The sequence below is a fragment of the Scyliorhinus canicula genome, chromosome 12 (assembly GCF_902713615.1).
Source record: "Scyliorhinus canicula chromosome 12, sScyCan1.1, whole genome shotgun sequence".
Taxonomy (NCBI): Eukaryota; Metazoa; Chordata; class Chondrichthyes; order Carcharhiniformes; family Scyliorhinidae; genus Scyliorhinus; species Scyliorhinus canicula.
Window position 1 is genome coordinate 40,552,494 of NC_052157.1, and position 21,078 is coordinate 40,573,571.

The 21,078-nt window shown below is 49.7% G+C and overlaps 1 protein-coding gene across 2 annotated transcripts in view; it reads left to right on the forward strand.

Annotated features, from left to right (window-relative positions):
- fkbp16 (FKBP prolyl isomerase 16) overlaps positions 1-20,867 on the forward strand; it is a 229,748-nt gene extending 208,881 nt beyond the window's left edge. The window contains exons 6-8 of one of the 2 annotated variants that reach the window (XM_038813173.1): positions 2,612-2,689; positions 19,608-19,745; positions 19,846-20,867. In XM_038813173.1, coding sequence (XP_038669101.1) covers positions 2,612-2,689; positions 19,608-19,745; positions 19,846-19,932 — 303 coding nt within the window. In that variant the 3' untranslated portion in view covers positions 19,933-20,867. The remainder of the gene's footprint in view (positions 1-2,611; positions 2,690-19,607; positions 19,746-19,845) is intronic. The other variant, XM_038813174.1, reaches the window with a different exon arrangement.
- The last annotated feature ends 211 nt before the right edge of the window (positions 20,868-21,078 follow it).

Sequence of the window (21,078 nt, forward strand, 5' to 3'; positions counted from 1 at the left end):
TTCTTACTGTGCTCACCCCAGTCCAATGCCGGCATCTCCACATCATTCCTTTCTGTAAATCTGTGTTAGCTGTTGAACAACTGTTTTTACTGTAATTATTTTCTCTTTATCTAAACAGTTGATTTCCTCCCACTCGTAGTGCAGGTTTGAAATTCCCTCGGTTAGCTCTGTCTCTCTTCTTGAACACAGGTATTATATTGTCCAAAGCAGTTCATGAGAGAGTGGGAGTGGTTCTTCACAAACCTCAGCCACTTAACTATCCTCAATGTACAGATTGATCAACAAATCAAATCAACCAGCAAAATCGTCCTGAGCTGATGGGGAAATGGTGACAGGGAGCAGATAGAGGATGATATTGGCAGCCTTCATGTAGCTTCAGATCAATGGTCGGGGCAGGTATCTTCCTGAGGTGGCAAAGTATACCTTTGCAGGTACAACGCTGCTCTCCTCAATCCCGGGAAAGATTGAGGGGTGGGGGGGGATCAAAGAAACCCTAATCACAGCCAGCACTTCCGTCACAAGATCACCATTCCTGGCTGGTTACCATCCACTGTGTTCAAACTACAAAGGAAACCCAAACTCAAAGGACAGCCAACTACCACATAACACTCGGCTATATGAATGTAAGAACACTTCTAGACAATAATCCAAGGCCAGAGCGTAGAACAGCCCTCTACGTCATAAATTACACTCTCCATCCACCTGCACACATCCACATTCAGTAAAGGAGTACTCCCAGAAATTGTCAAAGTGTCAGGTGCAGTCAGAAAACAGGCGTTTTTCTCCCCAGAGAAGAGGGGCTGGATTCTCCGCTTCCCGACACCAAAATCACGTTCGGCGATGGGGCGGAGAATCTGTTTGGGCCCCGAAATCGGGAGCGACGCAGGTTTTTTAAATTCTCCGCCCCCGAAAATCGGCGTAGTCGTGGAGTAAGCCGTGCCAAGTATCCATCGCCTCAGGCCATTGCCTGAAGCCCTATGATGCTCCATTGTTGACCAACCGAATTTACAACTTACGTGTGCTCACACTGTCCGGGATCCTCGCATGGCGGCAGCGGACCCAGTCGGGGAAGGGCCTATCGCCGGGCGGGGGGGGGCTTCATTCGAGGCAGGGCCAATGAGAGCAGGCGGTCAGGGGCACGGGAGCGGTTGATGCGGTGCACTACTTTGGCGGTCCAGGTCCGCGAGCTGAGTCCACCATTGAGCACGGCATGCCGCTGCCGTGCACATGTGCGACCTCTGACCTGGAAGTGCTGGGGGCCGTATCAGCAGCTGGAGCTGCGAGCTCTACGATGGCTCCCTGATGGCCCCCAGCAAAACGGTGAATCTGTGGCCTTTTGACCCCAGTTTTCCTGGTGTAAAAGACCACAATTTTCAGCACGGCGTCGTCCCAACCTGGAGAATCCAGCCCCAGATCTTCCCCAGTTTTGTGCTGCCATTCTGAAGGACAGGGCCAAGGCTCCCTGGCAAGCTTGGCTTCACAGGATAAAAGGCCGGCCCAATCTCAAAATGAAGCTAAATACGCTTCCTCTGCTCAAACCACAGATATCGGGAACCCTCCCCCCTCCTCCATGATGGCCGACGTGGATATGAACCCCCCCTGCGCATGCGCTGGGATGACGCCAGCACATGCTGGCGCTCCCGCGCATGCACCAACTCACTTCGGCCAGCGGAGGCCCTTCGGCGACGGTTGGCGTGGCGCCAAGCCCCTTCCGCACCAGCTGGTGGGGCACAAACCACTCTGGCGCCGGCCTAGCCCCTGAAGGTGCAGAGGATTCCACACCTTCGGGGCGGCCCGATGCCGGAGTAGTTCACGCCACTCCTCGGCGCCGGGACAGCCCACCACGCCGGGTAGGGGAGAATCCCGCCCCAGTAGTGGGATTCCTGCTGGCGCAACATCACGCCACGGGTGGGAATATTGCACGTTCCCGCAAGATTTGGCATTAAGCAGACTTTGAATACATAAATCCATTTAAATGAATGGTAATTGGGGTCATGTTCTTGCTGGGTGTGAACATAGTTATGTCTGTTGGGGGCGCACTATAACATCGCAAACTGTCTGGCGCCCGGCGCAAATCCTGTTTCAGGGCGTTCCCGGAATTCTCCCGACGTAGCGGGATTTGAGGCGAGTGCAATGTAGCTGGAAAATCGCTCTCCAGAGTCTCAGCCATTGTGTTTTCCATTTCCCACCGGATGCTTGAATATAGCGCATCTGGTCTTGGCATTCTGTCCACTCCCTGTATTAAGCATAAATAATCTTAACAATCTAGTGGGGGTGAGGAGAGGAGAAAAGAGGATTGTGACGATTTGCTTCACAGTTTGAACTGGTTCCACTCAATACACAAGCAGTGATCCAGAGAGAAACACAAACTGACTGGAACACTCAATGACCTTTAGCTCACCCAGGATTATAATCAATGTTGAGTTGTACATCATTGTGGCTCTAAAGGTCCCCTGAAGCAATTTTAAGTGACTTTTTAAAATTTAATTTCCACACACACTTAGCCGGACAAACTACAAAGCAGTCTACCCTTCAAACAGAAACACTCCTATTTACTTCTGGTTTGTACGTCAAAAAAATGATTCATTCTGTTTTTCCAATTCTGCTGCAGTTGTTATCCGAACAGGGTGACTATGAGGAAGCAATGGAGACACTCAAGAGAGCATTGAAACTTGAACCCAGCACTAAGGTAAATAAATGCATTAAGCCTCAATTTAACCTTTTACACACATACAGAAGGATATGAGTATGCGCCTTTAAAGAGGATTACAGATGGCACATTTCAGAGTACAAATTCTAATGCAAACACTGGATGCTGTGCTGGGATTGTGAATGTGTATTTGCACGATCGTATTTAATTATGTCAACGCTACCTTTTACTCTGGGTAATGATGCGTCTTTGCTGCTCATTGGACCAAATCCTCCTGTGTCTGAAGTAACTCATAAAAATAATTAGACTTTCTTGGCTTGAATATTTAGCTGGAACCACAGCATCGCTGAAAGAAATCTACATTGGGTTGTGAACTTTGAGTAGTGAATACGCTTTGCACTTAGCACATAGGCACCTTTTTACTTCCTTTCCGAATCAGCAACAACATCTCATTTAAAGCAGAATGGTACAGACACAAAGCAATCTGCAAAGAAGCTAAACATGAAATGAAAATGAAATGAAAATCACTTATTGTCACAAGTAGGCTTCAAATGAAGTTACTGTGAACCTGTGAACATGTCATATTGTTTCTGGTTTGGATTCTTGAACCAAGACTTGGACTGCTTGCTCTCAAAATACCAGCAGTCATCCACAGAGGCTTCAAGATTACCCACAGGTCAAATTACTGAGTACTTTAATATATACTTGGAGGCTTGTTGCTACAAAACACATCGGAACAAGCAGAGCTTAAAAAAAAACAGACATGAAACCTTAATCTATTTTTCTACGTTCAATTTAGATCATTGTTAAAAAATATTGTGATAGAAGGGGATTATTATCAGACAGGCATGTACCAGGCATTTCCAAAATTATGCAAGTCTCTTCAGAACAGCTCACCGCTTTATTCATTCTCTGGCAATTACATCTGCGGCTTTGTCTTGCTTCTGCAGGCTGTCTGGTATCAGTCCTGCTGTGCTCTCCAGTCTAGTTCAGGCACTGAGTTCAGAATGCCAAGTTCAATTAGATCCTCAGTTTTAACCTGACCCATTCGGTGGGAATGGGGATGGGTTAAAGACGGGCATCCATTTCACATCTCAGCGAATCTTTGTCACAATATACATTCCGCACCATTTGTAAGATCACTGCCAGTAATGCAATTCCTACCAGTTATTCCACCTGTGTAGCACCATAGGTCCAACATTTTCTTTATTCATTCCTGGTTGTCGCTGGCTAGGCCCCCATTTATTGTCCGCATTTATTATACATTACCAATTGCCCTAGTGAAGGTACTGGTGAGCTACATTCTTGAACCCCTGCAGTCCATGTGGTGTAGGTACACCCACAGTGCTGTTATGAAGGAGTTTATGGGGCTTATGATGGAAGGAACGTCATTGATGAAACAGATGAAGGTGTTTGGGTCTGGAACACTCCCCTGAGAAACTCCTGCAATGATATCCTGGAACTGAAATGATTGACCTCCAACAAGCACAACCATCTTCCTTTGTGCTAGGTATGACTCCAAACAGCTGAGAATGTCCCCCCTAATTCCCATTGACTCCAAATTTGCTCCGGCTCCTTGATGCCACACTCGATCAAAGGCTACCTTGATGTCAAGGGCAGCCACTTTCACCTCACCTCTTGCGTTCAGCTCTTTTGTTCATGCTGGACCCAAGGCTGTAATGAGGTCAAGAGCTGAGTGACCCTGGCGGAACCCAAACTAAGCATCAGTGAGCAGGTTATTGCTGAGTAAGTGCCGCTTGATAGCACGGTTGGTGACTCCTTCCGTCACTTTACTGATGAGCGAGAGTAGACTGATGGGGCAGTAATTCGTCAGGTTGGATTTATCCTGCTTTTTTGTGTACAAATGTTTCACTTTGCCGGTAGATGCCAATGTTTAGTTGTATTGGGACAGCTTGGCTAGGGGTATGGGAAGCTGTGGAGCATGAGCCTTCAGTACTATTGCTGGAATATTGTCAGGGCCCATAGCCGTTGCAACATGCAGTGCTTTCAACTGTTTCTTGATAACATGTGGAGTGAATTGAATTGATTGAAAACTGGGGCTGAATTCTTCGATTTTCAGACTATGTCCTGACGCTGTTGTGGGAACGGTGGTGTTTTACGACCACAAAATCAGAGCAAAACGGTCACCAATCCTCCGTCTGGTGGGGTGTGAGCAGGCACGCAGTGTAGAGCCCCTGTCACTAGGTGCGGATACGGGCGGAGAATTGCATACGCACGGCGGCGGCCTGTAGCGGCCGCGCTGCGCAACATGGCAGTGGCCACCCGCGGACCAGGCCTGCCAAATGTGCACCGCTTTGGCCAGGCTCACAATCCCTGGACCACCCCCCCACTAGTGTCTCCCAGCCCCTGCCAAAGCCCCCCTGGCCCGCAGATCGGCTCTCCCCCGACTGTGACGGCACTGGACTCGATCTGCCGCCGCCACGCCGAGTTCCCGAAAACAAATAGCATGAGTGACCCACTCCGTCGGGAACTCGGCCAGTTGGGGGCGGAGCATCGGGGGAAGAGTCTCAGGTAATGTCCCGAGGCTGTCCATACTTTGTGCAGCATCCTCCTAGAGTACGCCATTATGGAGCGGGCGGAGCATCGCAAAAACAGCGTCGCCCCCACCTTCGGTGCCAACGTGGATTCTCCAGCCGATTGTCGAATGCGATTTTGGCGTCGGAGACCAGAAAATCCCATCCCTGTGTGTCTCTGAGAGGCTGGGACTTCTGGAGGAGATCTATCGTCAGCTGTTTCATCCATGACATTCCCTCCAACATAAATTAAGCTGTTCTCTGATTATACACAGGTTTCGGCTCCATTTGCATTTCCTTGACTAACAAAATGGCTCATGCCAATGTGCAAGAGGATCTGAATAATATCCAGCTTGGGCTGATGAGTGTCAAGTAACATTCACCCCCAAACAAGTACCAGGCAATGGCTATTACCAACAAGAGAGTACTCAACTATCCCCCTTGGCATTCAATAGCATTACTATCAATGAGTTATCCACCGTCAACATCTAAGGCGCCATTATTGACCAGAAAATTTACTTGGATCAACAACAATGCCCATGGCAATTAGAGCAGGTTAAAGTCTGGATATTCTGGCTCATCTCTTGACTCCCTCAATCCTGCAAATCATCTACACAGCGCAAGTCAGGAATGTGATTGAATACGCTTTTTAAGATTCTTTCATGGGACCATGAGTGCTGCTGCCAAGGCCAACATTTGTTGCTTGTCCTTACTTCCCATTTTGAAGGAGTGTCTAAGCCGTCTTTTTGAACGACTTGTGTGGTTTTGAACCATGTGATGCAGGTACACTCACAGTGCTGCTATCAAGGGACCTCCAGGATTTTAACTCCACAACAGTGGAGGAATGGTGATATATCTTTAAGTCGGTATGGTATGTGGCTTGGAGTGGAACTTTGTGTTGGAGGGGCGGTGATATAATGGAAATGTTAGTGACCAGGGCCGGGATTCTCCCCTACCCGGCGGGGCGGGGGGTCCCGACGTGTTGGAGTGGCGTGAACCACTCCGGCGTCGGGCCGCCCCAATGGGGAAGTCTCCGCACCTTTAGGGGCCAAGCCCTCGCATTGAGGGGCTAGGCCAATGCCGGAGTGGTTCCCGCTCCGCTGGCTGGCGTGAACGGCCTTTGGCGCCACGCCAGCCGGGGCCGAAAGGACTTCGCCGGCCAGCATAAGTCCGTGCATGCGCCGGACCGTCAGCGGCTGCTGACGTCATACCGGCACATGCGCAGGGGAGGGGGTTTCTTCTGCCTCCACCATGGTGAAGACCATGGTGAAGGTGGAAGAAAAAGAGTGCCCTCACGGCACAGGCCCGCCCGCTGATCGGTGGGCCCCGATCGCGGGCCAGGCCACCATGAGGGCACCCCCTGGGGTCAGATCACCCCGCGCCTCCCCCCAGGACCCCGGCGCCCGCCCGTGCCACCAATCCCACCAGTAAGGTAGGTGGTTTAATCCACGCCGGCGGGAGAGGATTGTCAGCGGCGGGACTTCGGCCCATCGCGGGCCGGTGAATCGCCGCGGGGGGCCCGCCGACCGGCGCGGCACGCTTCCCGTCCCCGCCGAATCTCGGGTGCCGGAGAATTTGGGACATGGCGGGGGCGGGATCGACGCCGGCCCCGGGCAATTCTCCGACCCGGCGGGTGGTCGGGGAATCCCGCCCCTGGACTCCAGAGGGGCAGCTTAATGCTCTGAAACATGGGTTCAAATTCCACCAGCTGGTGGAAAATTAGTCTGAGTAATGGTGACCATAAAGGATTGGGTTGTGCCAGCTTTCTGGGGTGTGAGCGTTGCTGGCTCGGCCAGCATTTATAACCCATCCCTAATTTCCCTGGAACCGAGTGGCTTGCTGAGCCATTTCAGTTAAGCTGTCCTTGCTCTGGCTTACGTGTGACCCCAGACTCACTCAATGCGGCTGACTCTTAACTGCCCCGGAAATGGCTAAGCAAGTTATTCAATTGTACCCAAATTAATATTATCCAATTGAACCTATGAATACAGCTCCAACAGCATTCAAGAAGCTCAACGCCATCCAGAACGAAGCAACCTCTTTAGTCAGTACTTTGACCACAAGCCTAAACATCCATCCGTTATGCTACTGGGTACCCTGGCTGCAGTGTGCACTATCGACAGTGTAAGTTGTAGCAACTCGCAAGGGCTTATCCAGCAGCAGCTCCCAAACTCACAACCTCTACTGCTGATGGAAAGCTAAAGGGAACAATTACATTGGAACACAGTCACCTCCAAGCTCGTGCCATCTTCTCACAAGTGAATAGGGATGGGCCATAAATGTAAGATTTGCCAGGACCACCTATATCCTTCAGAATGAATATAGTGTTGTGAGACCCTGTGTTAGTGCGCAGTCAGTTCCAGCCCCACTTGACCCGGAGTAATAACACAAGTGAAATTAGATGTTATTTTAAAATACCTGAGGTCCTTGAGTCCAATAAACTGCAGTTACCAGGTTTGTAACTTTAACAAAAGCAACCTTTTATTATGTACACTATTATAATTAAACTGACAGAAAATTTAACTATCGAATACTTATTTTCCAAACCCTCTCCCCCGCGTCTTTCTAACTACCCCCACTCTCTATACACATACACACACACACACACACACACACACAGACAAACAGCATAGAGGGGAAAGGGCGTTTGAGTGGTAAAGAAGTATTAATAAAAATATACGGCTAAAAGGTCTATGATGCACGAAGATAGCTTTCAGTTAATGTCTTTCTGGAGTTCAAGCTTTTGTTTCGGCAGTTCTGCCTTCCTTCTAGTCATCTTGGCAAATATATGGATAGGATGGGTAGAGGGACACGGCACTAGCCTGTCCCTTTCACTTCCAAGGATTAAATACTTCTGCTAAGCTCTCTCAGAAAGCATCAAGCAGGAACCAATCACTGACTGTTGTCAGGCAGAACACTGTCCCTGCCAACCCACAGGTTTCCAGCCTACCAAACAAAATGATTTCCTCCAAAGCTGTTTCCTGAGATTCACTTGGTGTCATTGATTCTGTTTCCCCTCTCCAAAATAGAAAACCTAGGAACACATTGTCCTGACTCGTAGGCTGCTTTAGCTTGAGTCCTCTGCATTCTGATTATGGATCTATGGACCAAAAGGAAAGACAAGTAAATGGGAACCAAGCAAATAAACAGGAAGGACTCTTACAATAGAAAACATAGGTCGATGGGCATTTACTTACAATGCACAGGACCTTGGGCTCATTCCTGTTGAATTTGCTCCATGAGGGCAGCACAGTGGCACAGTGGTCAGCATTGCTGCCTACGGCGCAGAGGACCTGGGTTCGAATCCCGGCCCTGGGTCACTGTCAGTGTGGAGTTTGCACGTTCTCCCTGTGTCTGCGTGGGTTTCACCCCCACAGCCCAAAGATGTGCAGGATAGGCAGATTGACCATGCTAAAATTGCCCCTTAGTTGGAAAAAATAAATGGGTACTCTAAATTTAAAAAAAAAAGAATTTGCTCCATGACCCTCTCCTCTGCCACTGTCATATTAAAAGGAGCAAAATGGGATAGCTTTCTCTCTGCGGTCTACTATCTCCAATCTGCAATGAACCATCACCAAGGTCTACAATGCTGAATCATGGAGTGTTGTCACCACATGTCTTTACCGTAGACTACAGGAAAATCCTTGATGTAACGCAGTTGGCTGGAGCAGGCACCACAGAACGCTGAGAGCTTGGCTTCGTAACAAATAATTGCACAATGCCCCTTGCAGATAGTGTGCAGTTCATGCCAAAAATGAGAACTCGTTATCTTCACAAGGTGAATGCTTGAAACGCCGTGATGAAAGTTCACAGTGAAGAGGTATTGGAAACTGAGCCAAACAAAACCCAGGAGGATTATTTTAAGGAAAAATCAATTTGTAAAACAGCACTGTCTCATGGAATTTCAAAAACCAGGCTGTATGGCTCTGAAAGTTACATAATATCCAGAGGATGACATACAGCACATAACACCGTGAATTAGAAAGGCAGCAATATAGCCGTAGTATAAATAACTTCATTAACCATGAACCTCACGTTCAAATAGATCAGGAGGAAGCTTTTTCACCCAGAGGGTGAAGGGAGTCTGGAACTCGCTGCCTGAAAGGGTGGTTGAGTCAGAAAATCTCAGAACATTTAAGAAGTATCCAGATATTCACTTGCACAGTCATAAACTCAAGTGCTGAAAAATAGGATTAGTGTCGTCGGATCTTCTTTAACCAGGGTGGACACGATGGACCGAATGGTCTCCTTCTGTGCTGTAAACATCTATAAATCAATGATCAGAATTCCAAGACTGAATCTTTACCCAAAAGCTTATTATTCTTTAATCTAAGGCCGCGCCCGTATGGCCTCATTGCGCCCAACCCCGTGACGCAATGAGGCCGGTAGATCTTGCGAGAAGCCTCTCCCCAGATTTAAGACGCCTGGGATGCCTTGTGAGATTGAACAAGATACGGCGAGACGTCACATTCTGGATCTCGCCTCAACGGGCGGGGTCCATATTTGCATATTGAAATGAGCAGTTCTGCTCACTTGAATATGTCTGCGTCGGAGTATCCCGATGCCTGGGATTGAACCACCGCCCCGAGGAGACCGTGCCATGGCTTTGTTCAGCACTGGCTTTCACAACACTGGACCAGGCGTAATGGCATTTGGATGGGTGTCGCAGGTGGTCAGGCTCTGGGCAGGGTGGTACCCTGGGAGCCCCAATGCCACCCAGACTGAACTGGGCACATCAGTCCAGGAAATGAAGCTAAGTGTGGCCTTGGCAGGGCCTTCCTCACCAAGGCCCGATAAAGAAACAGATACCCGTTTGATAACTGATTCATTCTCGGCAGTGGAGGCCAAGAAACATCCCACAAAATGCCCCTAAAACAGGACTCTGTTTCTTGTTTGTTAAATCGAGCCCTAAATGTGTGATTAGAAATTTATTTCTAATAACACATTTTGACCTTTGCAGCTCTGGCAGCAGAGGATGACTACACTCTCAATAATCATTAAGGTAGATAAGTCCCCAGGCCTGGTGGCATCTACCCCAGAATACTGAGGGAGGGAAGGGAGGAAATTGCTGAAGTCTTGACAGAAACCTTTGTATCTTCACTGGCTACAGGTGAGATCGCAGATGACTGGAGAATAGCTAATGTTCCTTTGTTTAAGAAGGGTAGCAAGGATAATCCAGGAAATTACAGGCCGGTGAGCCTTACGTCAGTGGTAGGGAAATTATTGGAGAGAATTCTTCAAAACAGGATTTACTCCCATTTGGAAGCAAGTGCATGTACTAGCTGGAGGCAGCATGGTTTTATGAAGGGGAGGTCATGTCTCACTAATTTGATTTCCGAGGACGTGACAAAGATGACTGATGAAGGTAGGGCAATGGATGTTGTCTACATGAACTTCAATAAGGCCTTTGACAAGGTCACTCTTGGCAGACTGCTACAGAAGGTTAAGTTACATATGATCAGAGGTGAGCTGGCAAGATGGATATAGAAGTGCCTCGGTCATAGAAGACAGAGGGTAGCAGTGGAAGGGTGCTTATCTGAATGGAGGGCTGTGACTAGTGGTGTTCCACAGGGATCAGTGCTGGGACCTTTGCTGTTTCTTATATATATAAATAATTTGGAGGAAAATGTAACTGGTCTGATTAGTAAGTTTGCAGGTGACATAAAGGGTGGTGGAATTGCAGATAGCGATGAGGACTGTCAGAGGATACAGCAGGATATAGATTGGTTGGAGACTTGGGCGGAGAGATGGCATATGGAGTTTAATCCGGACAAATGTGAGGTAATGCATTTTGGAAGGTCTAATGCAGATGGGAAATATTCAGTAAATGGCAGAACTCTTAAGAATATTGACAGGCAGATCTGGGTACAGGTCCGTAGGTCGCTGAAAGTGGCAACTCAGGTAGAAAAGGTAGTCAAGAAGGCATACGGCATGCTTGCCTTCATCGGCCAGGGCATTGAATATACAAATTGGCAAGTCATACTGCAGCTGTACAGAACATTAATTAGGCCGCACTTGGAACACATTGTTCAATGTTGGTTGCCACATCACCAGAAGGATGTGGAGGCTTTGGAGAGGGTACGGAAGAGGTTTACCAGGATGTTCCCTGGTATAGAGGGCATTAGCTATGAGGAGAGGCTGGAAAAACTAGGTTTGTTCTCACTGGAACCACAGAGGTTGAGGGGCGACCTGATAGATGTCTACAAAATTATGAGGGGCATAGACAGAGTGAATAATCAGAAGCTTTTTCCCAGGGTAGAGGGGTCAATTACTAGGGGGCATAGGTTTAAGGTGTGCGGGGCAAAGTTTAGAGGAGATGTGCGAGGTAAGTTTTTTTTTTACACAGAAGGTAGTGGGTGCCTTGAACCCGCTGACGGATAGGTGGTGAAAGCAGGTATGATATTTAAGGGGTATCTTGACAAATCTTGAATAGGATGGGAATAGAGGGGTACGGAGCCTGGAAGTGTAGAAGATTTTAGGTTAGGCGGGCAGCGTGGTCGGCGTGGGCTTGGGAAGGTGTAGACATTACCCTGGACTCACTCTAGTCTCTGGAGTGGGACTTGAATCCATGACCTTGCAAAGCAGGGAACAAGGACGCTACCCACTTAGCAAGAACCGACAGCCAATCAGAGATGGTAATCCAGTTCTTAAAAGAGAGTGGAAAATAGATTTGAGACTGGGTGATGGAAATTGAAACAGCCGGACCTAACATCACAGAGGGCAGCCTTGGGCAACTGGAATTGCTTGCAAATTCAGCGATTGCGGTACCTTTGACAACCAGATCATTTACTAACAACTATTAGCTAAGGCTGCCCTCTGCTGTCGGTTTTAAAAACTGCATTTCTGCAAGTCTGAGCCACAGTCTTTAGACCATTGTCGGACGTTAGTTTGAAGCAAGAAATTCATATTGGAAAATATTATCATCTACAACCCAATCAACATTCTCACAATAGTAAACATTGCTCCTAATCTTTTTTATTTCCTAAGAAATAAGCACAGTGGTTGGCACTGTTGCTTCACACCGTCAAGGTCCCAGGTTCGATTCACGGCTTGGATCTCATAAAATCCACGTCGTCCCAATTCAGGGTATAAATGTTTACCAGGACTGCTGGCATCCCCTCCAACTTCCCACTAACCATCACATACTTACCCTCCGGATCAGCCACAAAGTTCCCCACCTCAAACGCGACCTTTTATTAACCTGCACTGCCACCCCCCTCGTCTTCATGTCCAGACCTGAGTGGAACTCCTGCCCCACCCATCCCCTCCTCAGCCTCGTCTGATCTCTCAACTTCAAGTATGTCTCCTGGAAAAACAGCAGGCCTGCCTTCAGACTCCACAAATACATGCACACACGTGACTTGTTTAACCGGCCCATTCAGACTTCGCACATTCCACGGGACCAGCCTGGTCAGGGGGCTCCCTGCCCCCTCCCCTGCCAATCAGCCATACCCCTTTTTGAGCCAGCCGCCAGGTCACGTCAGACGCTCCTCCAGGCCAGCCCTTGGATGTCCACCGCCATCTCTCCCTTCCCAACTGCGCCACACCAACCACATCCATGTCAGAAATCCTCCCCCCCCCCACTCCACTCTCCCCTCCACCCTCAAAGAACCAACCCAACCACCCCGCCCTCCTCCCCACCCCACGCCTTCCTCCTGGCAACCCTTCCAATTCACTCCACTCCAATTAACTAGCCTGCCCAACTAGCATGTTGGACCCCGCCCAAGGCCTCTGGTCTCCCCTCCCCTCAATCCTCCAAACAGTCAACAAACAAAGAGAAGCAAAAGGCACACTCACCATTGCCGTTCCCCCGTCGAAACCCACCCCATACACTGTACAATAAAGACACAGCTCCTCTGCAAAGTTCAATGTCCTCACACTCCTCCCAGTTCATGGTTCCTCAAAGTCCATCGCCTCCTCTGGCGAGTCAAAATAAAACTCCTGTTTCTGATGTATCACCCATAAGCGGGCAATGTACAAAACCCCAAGCTTCACAGGTGGCCATGCCAGGCTGACAGAAACACTGCCAAGCTGGCAGGGGACTAACAGGGTGCCAGGTTGGCAGTGCTTAGGTGCCTGGGTGGCATATTGCCCAGGCCAGGGATTCGTCCTAGGAGTGCCCTGTTCTTATGAGGTGATGTGCAGAGAGACCGAGCACCCCCTCATTAATAAGTTGGCGCATGGGGTGGGGGTTCTGGAGACCATGGTGGGGGTTCAGACACCTGCTCTGGTGAGCGGAGCTTGTTCGAGCAGGAAATGGAACTAAGTGCGATCTCGGTGCAGTTTCCCTTCCCGAGGCTCAGAAATGAAGCAGAGTCCCATTTAATAACAGGATCATTCTCAACGCTACCAGCGTCGGGAAACACCCGGCTGAACGGACCCAGCACAGGACTCTGTTTCATTTCCGTGAAATGAACCCAGAACCGCACAATACTCATGTAAAGCGCTGCCTTCGGCCTATTAAAGGCCGCCTGCCACCTTACCAGCTGTGGTGCCTTAGTATATTCGAATACCACTGCCTTCCCACCTCACCTCTCGATTCTGCTTGGCCCATCTCAGCACCGTCTCCTTCATCTGATAGCTGTGGTAAAAGACGATCGCAGCTCTTGGTGGTTCATTCGTCTTTGGCTTCGGCTGGAGCGAACGATGAACACGATCCAGCTCAAAGAGGGAGGTGTTGTCCTCCACCCCCAACAACTTGGCAAAGATCTCTGAGAAGTAGTCCGTCGACCTCCAGCCCCTTGGGCAGACCCACAACCCGCAGATTCTGCCACCGTGACCCGCTTTCCAAGTCCTCCAATTAGGCTCTCAGCCCCTTTATTACACCCTTCCACAGCTCTTCTCCCATCGAGGCAAGCTGTTCGCTGGGCCGTACTAATGCCACTTCCACCCTTTTCAACACCTCTCCTTGCTCCAGCACCCCTATTGAAATCTTTCCAAGAACCTTCTTTATCGGGGCCAACATATCGTCCACCAACTGCTCGAGCGTTCCAATCATCTCCTTTCCATGCTGTTCAAAATGCTTGGCAAACTACCTCTCAAACTCCACCGGCTATCGTGTCCACTGTAATGGGTGCAGCCCCACCCAGCAAGCTGGCTCCCGCTATCTTTCCTCTCTCCGAACTCCGCACCGAAACCGAGCTCTTAGGCGGACTAGTGCTCATACCCTATTGTCCCATATACTTCCTGTTTTGTTATGCTCTTGACGTAGCATAAGCTGCTTCCTTGATGTGCACTTTGACAAAGGAAGGTTCAGACTTGGAGATAGCTTTAACACATTTATTTAAACTGTTAACAATTCTCCTACTTGGATTCGACTCTCCCGTTAATCCTTCTATAGCTACTCAGACCGACAAACCAGTCTGCTACAATCCAGGTGGTGGGTGTGATGTGTTCAATCAACTCTGTATACTCACTAAGTGTCTCCACTGGAAAGAGGAAGATTATGGGCGCGATTCTCCGCTGCCCACGACGGGTCGGAGAATAGCGGGAGGGCCTTCCCGACATTTTTCCCGACCTCCCGCTATTCCCCCCCCCCCCCCCCCCCCCCATGGCCGCCCCATGACACGAATCGCTGCTCGCCATTTTGTACGCCGAACAGCGATTCTCCCCTGGCCGATGGGCCGAGTTCCCAGGTCTTTACGGCCGTTTTCACGAACGCAAACACACCTGCTCTCACCGTTCGTGAAAACGGCCGCAAAGTGCCGTCCCGGACAACCATGGCACCGATTGGCACGGCCGCACCACGGCCGTGCCAAGGGTGGCATGGGCCCGCGATCGGTGCCCACCGATTGTGGGCAGCAGGTCCGATACCCGCGCACTATTTGTTCTTCCGCCGCCCCGCAGGATCAGTCCGCGGGGCGGCTGAGGGGCATGACGGCCCGTGCATGCGCGGGTTTGACGCATATGCCCGATGACGTCATCCGCGCATGCGCGGGTTGGAGCCGTCCAACCCGCGCATGCGCGGGTGACGTCATCGTGCGCGTCAGCCGCCGTGATGCTTGGCGCGCGGGCTTAGCGACGGTCGCTAAGCCCATGATGCTGTGCTTCACGGGGCCGCGCTGCTAGCCCCGCCCAGCGGGGAGGATCAGGTCCCGGGAGGGGGCGCGGAGGCTGCCGTGAAACACGGCCAGTTTCAAGGCAGCCTTTACGACTCGCCGCATTTGCGGAGAATCGCGCCCCATGTGTGCTGTGTCCTTTTATATGGGTTGGTGTAATGCCCTCCTGTGGTATCATCACCTCTGTGTGTGTCGTGAATGCCCATTGGTCGTGTCCTATCTTACTGACCTATTGGTTGAATGTCTGTATGTCATGTCTCTGGTGCTCCCTCTAGTGTCTAGCTCGGCTACGTGTATTTACATTAACCCCTTGTGTATTTACAGTGATGCTTATCACCACACTTCCGTTGGATTTACAACATCCTCTAATTACCACAACTTTTCTGAAGACCAATCATATAAAATTCCCCTCAAATCAGCGTGAAAATAGCCAAAAAATGAAACTCTATCAGGAGCCACTCAACGTGCGATCTCCACCTACATGTCACCACCAAGAATTGTGTCTCCTTTAAGGCAGAATGAAAATTTAGCCTGCTATTTATATGCCGGTTTAAATTCAGTAGCAATTTTTAAAAATAATCATTTACAGGATTCGGGCATCGCTGGTTAGGCCAGCATTTATTTTGAGACATGTATAGGATTTAATTTGCTGGTACTAAAATTAAAAGTGACTTTCCCAAACCATCACCCCACACACCCACAATGCTCTCCACCACCCACACCATCCCTTTGCTGCACCCATCCATCTCACACACTCACTCAATCCACTATTCCTAACCCCCCAACACACCCCCTCACCTCACCCCCCAACCTTACACCCCCTCACCTCACCTCCCACCCCTACATGTGTTCACCTCACCCCTCTCACCTCACCCCCTCACCTCACCCCTCAGACACCCCCACCTCACCCGCACCCCTATACACCCTCACCTCCCACCTCCCCACCTCATCCCCATTCCTGCACACCCACTCACTTCACCCCCACCCCTACACATCCTCACCTCACCCCACCCCTACACCCCCAACCCTTCTCTTCACCCCCTCACCTCACCCGCACCCCTACACATCTTCACTTCCTCTCACCCCCACACACTCTTACCCCCTCACCTCACAAGCACCCTCACCTCATCCACTCTGCCCCCACACACACAAACACCTCATCCTCCCCACCCACACATACTCAAATACACCTCCCCACCACTCACCTCATCCCACCAACACACTCCATCCCACCAACACACCACCCCGCCCAGTATTAGGTCCAAATTGGTTAAGGGACGTATCAGCTTTTGAACAAATCCTCAATCGAGAACACTCTCTGTTGCTGCTTCTGACCTTTGTGGGTTTTTGCCCCCCACCCCCCCTCTGGCCCCCAGGCCCCAGTGTTTGGCACTATCTACAACCACCGTGGTACTGCCGTGCCAATCCGGCCTCCAGATGTACCAAATGGGCATCTGGCGCCCGTTTCACAACGGCAGCGAGCAGGTGTGTTTGCTGCCGTGTTGAAACGGGCGTGAAGGCCCGGCCGCTCGGCCCATCGGCCTCGGGGAATCGCCGCTCGCCGTAAAAACCGGCGAGCGCCGATTCGTGGCGTGGGTCGGGCGTGGGTGGGGAGAGAATAGTGGGAGGGGGTGAAAAATGTCGGGAGGCCCTCCCGCTATTCTCCCACCTGGCGTGGGGGGCGGAGAATCGCGCCCTTGTTCTCCAAAACGGAGAATCCAGCCTGCTGTTTTTGAACCTGTTAGTGTGTGTTCTCAGACTTTTGTATCTCTCCCCCCCCCCACCCCACCAGCACTGTAACCTCCTCCAGCCCTGCAATCTCCCGCAAACTCTACTCTCCCACAATTTCTTCACATTTCCAAACTTCTGTCGCCCATCAATGGTGCAGCGTCTTTAGTTGCAAAGATCCTAAGCTATAGAATTCCATCCTTAAACTTGGCCATTTCACTAACTCCTTTCAGACACCGGCGCGATTCTCCCAGACAGGGAGAAATCGTAAGGCTGGCGTCAAAACCGGGCGGGTTTGACGCCAGCCTCCCCCTCCCCGACCGGGAACCGATTCTGGTCCCCGGTCGGGGCTAGTATGCCGCGGCCGTGAACTCCGGCATCGCGGGCTTAACGAAATTCGTTAAGCCCGCTTGCCAGAGTTTGCGCCAGCTGACGCGTCACATGACGTCAGCCGCGCATGCGCAGATTGGGAGACTCCAACCCGCGCATGCGCGGATGACGTCATCGCGCATTTGCGCGAAACCCGCGCATGCGCGGACCGGGATGCCCCTCAGCCGCCCCGCGAAGTGATACAGCGGGGCGGCGGAAGGACAAAGAGTGCGCGGGAATCGGACCCGCTGCCCGCGATCGGTGCCCACCGATCACGGGCCCATGGCACCCTTGGCACGGCCGTGGTACTGCCGTGCCAATCGGTGCCATGGTTTTCAAAATCGGGACTTTACGGCCGTTTTTCCGAACGGCCAGACCAGGTGTGTTTGCCGTTCGTAAATACTGCCGTAAAGGGCTTGGACTTCGGCCCATCGGCCAGCTGAGAATCGCTGATGGCTGTAAAAAAACGGCGGCAGCGATTCGTGTCGGGAGTCGGGCGTGGGGGGGGGGGGAGAATAGCGGGAGGGCGTCAGACTAGCGTGGCCGTAAAAATTTACGAACCCCGCTATTCTCCGCACCGTCGTGAGTGCGGAGAATTGCGCCCCTGCTGTTTGACCAGGTTTTTGATCACGGTCAAATTTTGCCTGGTCAGGTTCCTGTGAAGTGCTTTGAGACATATAATTATGTTAACGATGTGGTATAAATAATGCAAACTGTTGATGTGACCTTACGGTTAGTTTATTTGTCTGCTTCTCCCCGTTCTTATCTATTCTACAGACTTTCCCTCCACTGCACCACCCCTCCCGAAGCCTTCCGTTGACCTTTGAACCAACCCCCAGAAAGTGACTTTGGGATGGCTCCCCTCCTTGTTTCTGGTCAGTCACATGAAGTCACTTAATGCGACTGACCAGAAACTTAACTGTGTGGAGAATTGGAACTACTGTTCACCCAATGCTTCAGCCTCACAGGTTGTCGAGCCAACACTGACCATAGTCCGAATGAGCCCAGGAGATAAGAACAATTTGCATTTGTATGGTGCCTTTAATCCATCGAATCCTTACAGTGCAGAAGGAGGACAGTTGGCCCATTGAGCCTGCACCAACCGTCCGAAAGACCACCTAACCTAGGCCCATGCCACACCCTCTCCCCATAGCCCCGTTACCCCACCTAACCTGCCCATCTTCGGACACTAAGGGACAATTTAGCATGGCCAATCCACCTAACGTGAACATCTTTGGACTGTGGGAGAAAACCTACGCAGACACAGGGGAGAACGTGCAAATTCCACATGGTCACCCAAGGCCAGAATCGAACCCAGGTCCCCGGCGCTGTGAGGCAGCAGTGCTAATCACTGTGCCACCATGCTATAATGGAGAAGAGAGTTCACAAGGGAGCATTATGAAACAAAATAATTAACACCGATGATGAAGAAGGAGAAGTTGGCACAGGCGAACAAAGGCTTGCTCTGAGAGGCAAGTTACAATGAGGACCTAAAAAGGGGAGAAAGAGGTGGCGAGGTTTAGAAAGGGAATTGCACAGCAAAGGGTCGAGACAGCTGGATGTACAGACCAAAGTGGGGCAAAGGAAACTGGGGATGCCCAAGAAGGCAGAGCTGGAGCAATGCAGAGAATTTGTTGGGGGCAGGAAGTGTACGAATGGAGAAGGTTACAGAGATGTGGATGGGGTTGTGAAACACGGAAGGATTTGAATACAAGGAGGAGAAATAAAAAACACATTATGATCGCTTATCCCTGTTACCTGAGGTAGGTTTTCCAGATCGAGGTGCAATGCAGTTGAGCATGCACAATCAGGGATGCACACAAGACCAGAACTGGAACATTCTAAAATCGATCTTGTTGAAGAACCTGCAGAGAATGTAGTTGGGTGTGGTGTCTCTAATCTGGCTATCAAAAAAACAGCGGTGCATGGAATTTTAATTATTACTAGATGAGGAAAATAACTGAGCAACTTGTTCGACGATGTGCTGCACGGTGGGGCTCTGACTCATTTTTGCCTCTGTATGACTGTCTTTACTGGTGGTCCGAACATTTCTTGACCCGATCCGAAAATCAGCAAAATCCCAAATCTGGCACGGACAGGATCACGGGATTACAGTGTACCTGTAATAATCTTCAAGGAAAGACCCAGTGGTTTATGTCTGTTTGTCTGACCTCCTTAGAAACTGGTGATTTCCTTTGTGTTAATAATTAATAAAATACACCCCGAGCTACAGCCAATCAATGTTAATAGATTTTTATTCATTCCCAGGCCATTCATGCAGAACTCTCCAAACTAGTTAAGAAAAAGACTGACCAGACAGGACCCCTGAAGCAAAAAAACAACATGTGTCAGAACCCTGGGGAGAAACCAGTAACATTTCTTCCAGCCCCACCCAAGTCTGGCCTGGTATGGTGTCTGTCGTCCTGTACTTAACCTAAACAACAATTAGAAGGATATTTTGAAAGATCACTGCAATTCTGCCACTAAACGCCACTTTGTGTTGCAGGCTGTCCCGTGGAAGTGGTTCTTTGGAGCCGCAGCAGTCGTTGTTGGAGGTCTGGTGACCTCGATTGTTTTGGCAGCAAGAGGCTAAGTACCAGCAAACAGACAATACATTACAGAGACTACGAAAGGAAACGTATCCAACTCAGATGAGCTTGTTCCGGACATGCCGACGTGTCGATATTTTCTGATGTTGACACTTTCCATGGGAAGAGGAAAAGGAGGGAAAATCTACATTTTTAAATAGCCTCAATGCGGCATTTGCCCAATTAGAGAGTAGGAGGTTTTAAGCAATTCCTAAGCTCAGCGCAGGAGTTTTGTTTACTGAAATCTTATGCTGTATGCAGTGATAATGTAACTAGATAACTCACTGCAAATTCCTATACCGTATTGAATAGAGCCTAATTATTTTAATCATGTTTAGCACATGGCACCATTCAGACAGGACAACCAATTTGCAAAATATCAAGGGTCAGATTTAACGCCATCCATTGCAATCTTGCCCATTAAGCCTACATTGGGACTAAAGACCTGAAATGTAGAAATGTGCCACGCAAGGGCACCATGGGCCAAATGGCCTCCTTCCAGCTGTAAGATTCCAAAATCACTTTCCACTGAATGAGTTGTTTAAAACAGTTTGCAACTGTTTTCCTTGATTCAATCAAGAAATTCTAATGCCAACAATCCTGGGCAATTATGGAATCTTTTTTCGGAGTGGGAGGGGAGATTTTGTTGGGGTGGTTCAAGCATATTCTACAACTCCTTTACTTACTTTTGTTGTGCAAATAACAGAGGTCAAACCCTGAGTAGATAACTTGCTAGTCATTTACCCTGTGACTGCTTATCATTGCACACTTTAACATACAGTGAAAGCAAGAAGCATTGGAGAATAATTGTGATTTTATTGAATTTACGGCATTGCTTTTTGTGGCAGGATATTGAGGACTGGATTTTATTCATTCAATTGTTCATTTTGTTTCATTATATTCATGTGTAGATTTGATAAAAACTTTATCATCACTAATATACAGTCTGAACAACAGGTTTATTTAATACTGCAGAGAGTACTGGTACCACTTGGTGGAAAGTCACCATATTTACTGCAAAACATACAGGCTTGAGGAGCTAAATTGCCTATTCTCGTTTCTACCTTTCCAAGGACAGCACCTCCGACAGTGCTGCACTGCTTCATTACGGCAGATGATGTATTCAAGACTGGGGAGGGGGGTACTCATAT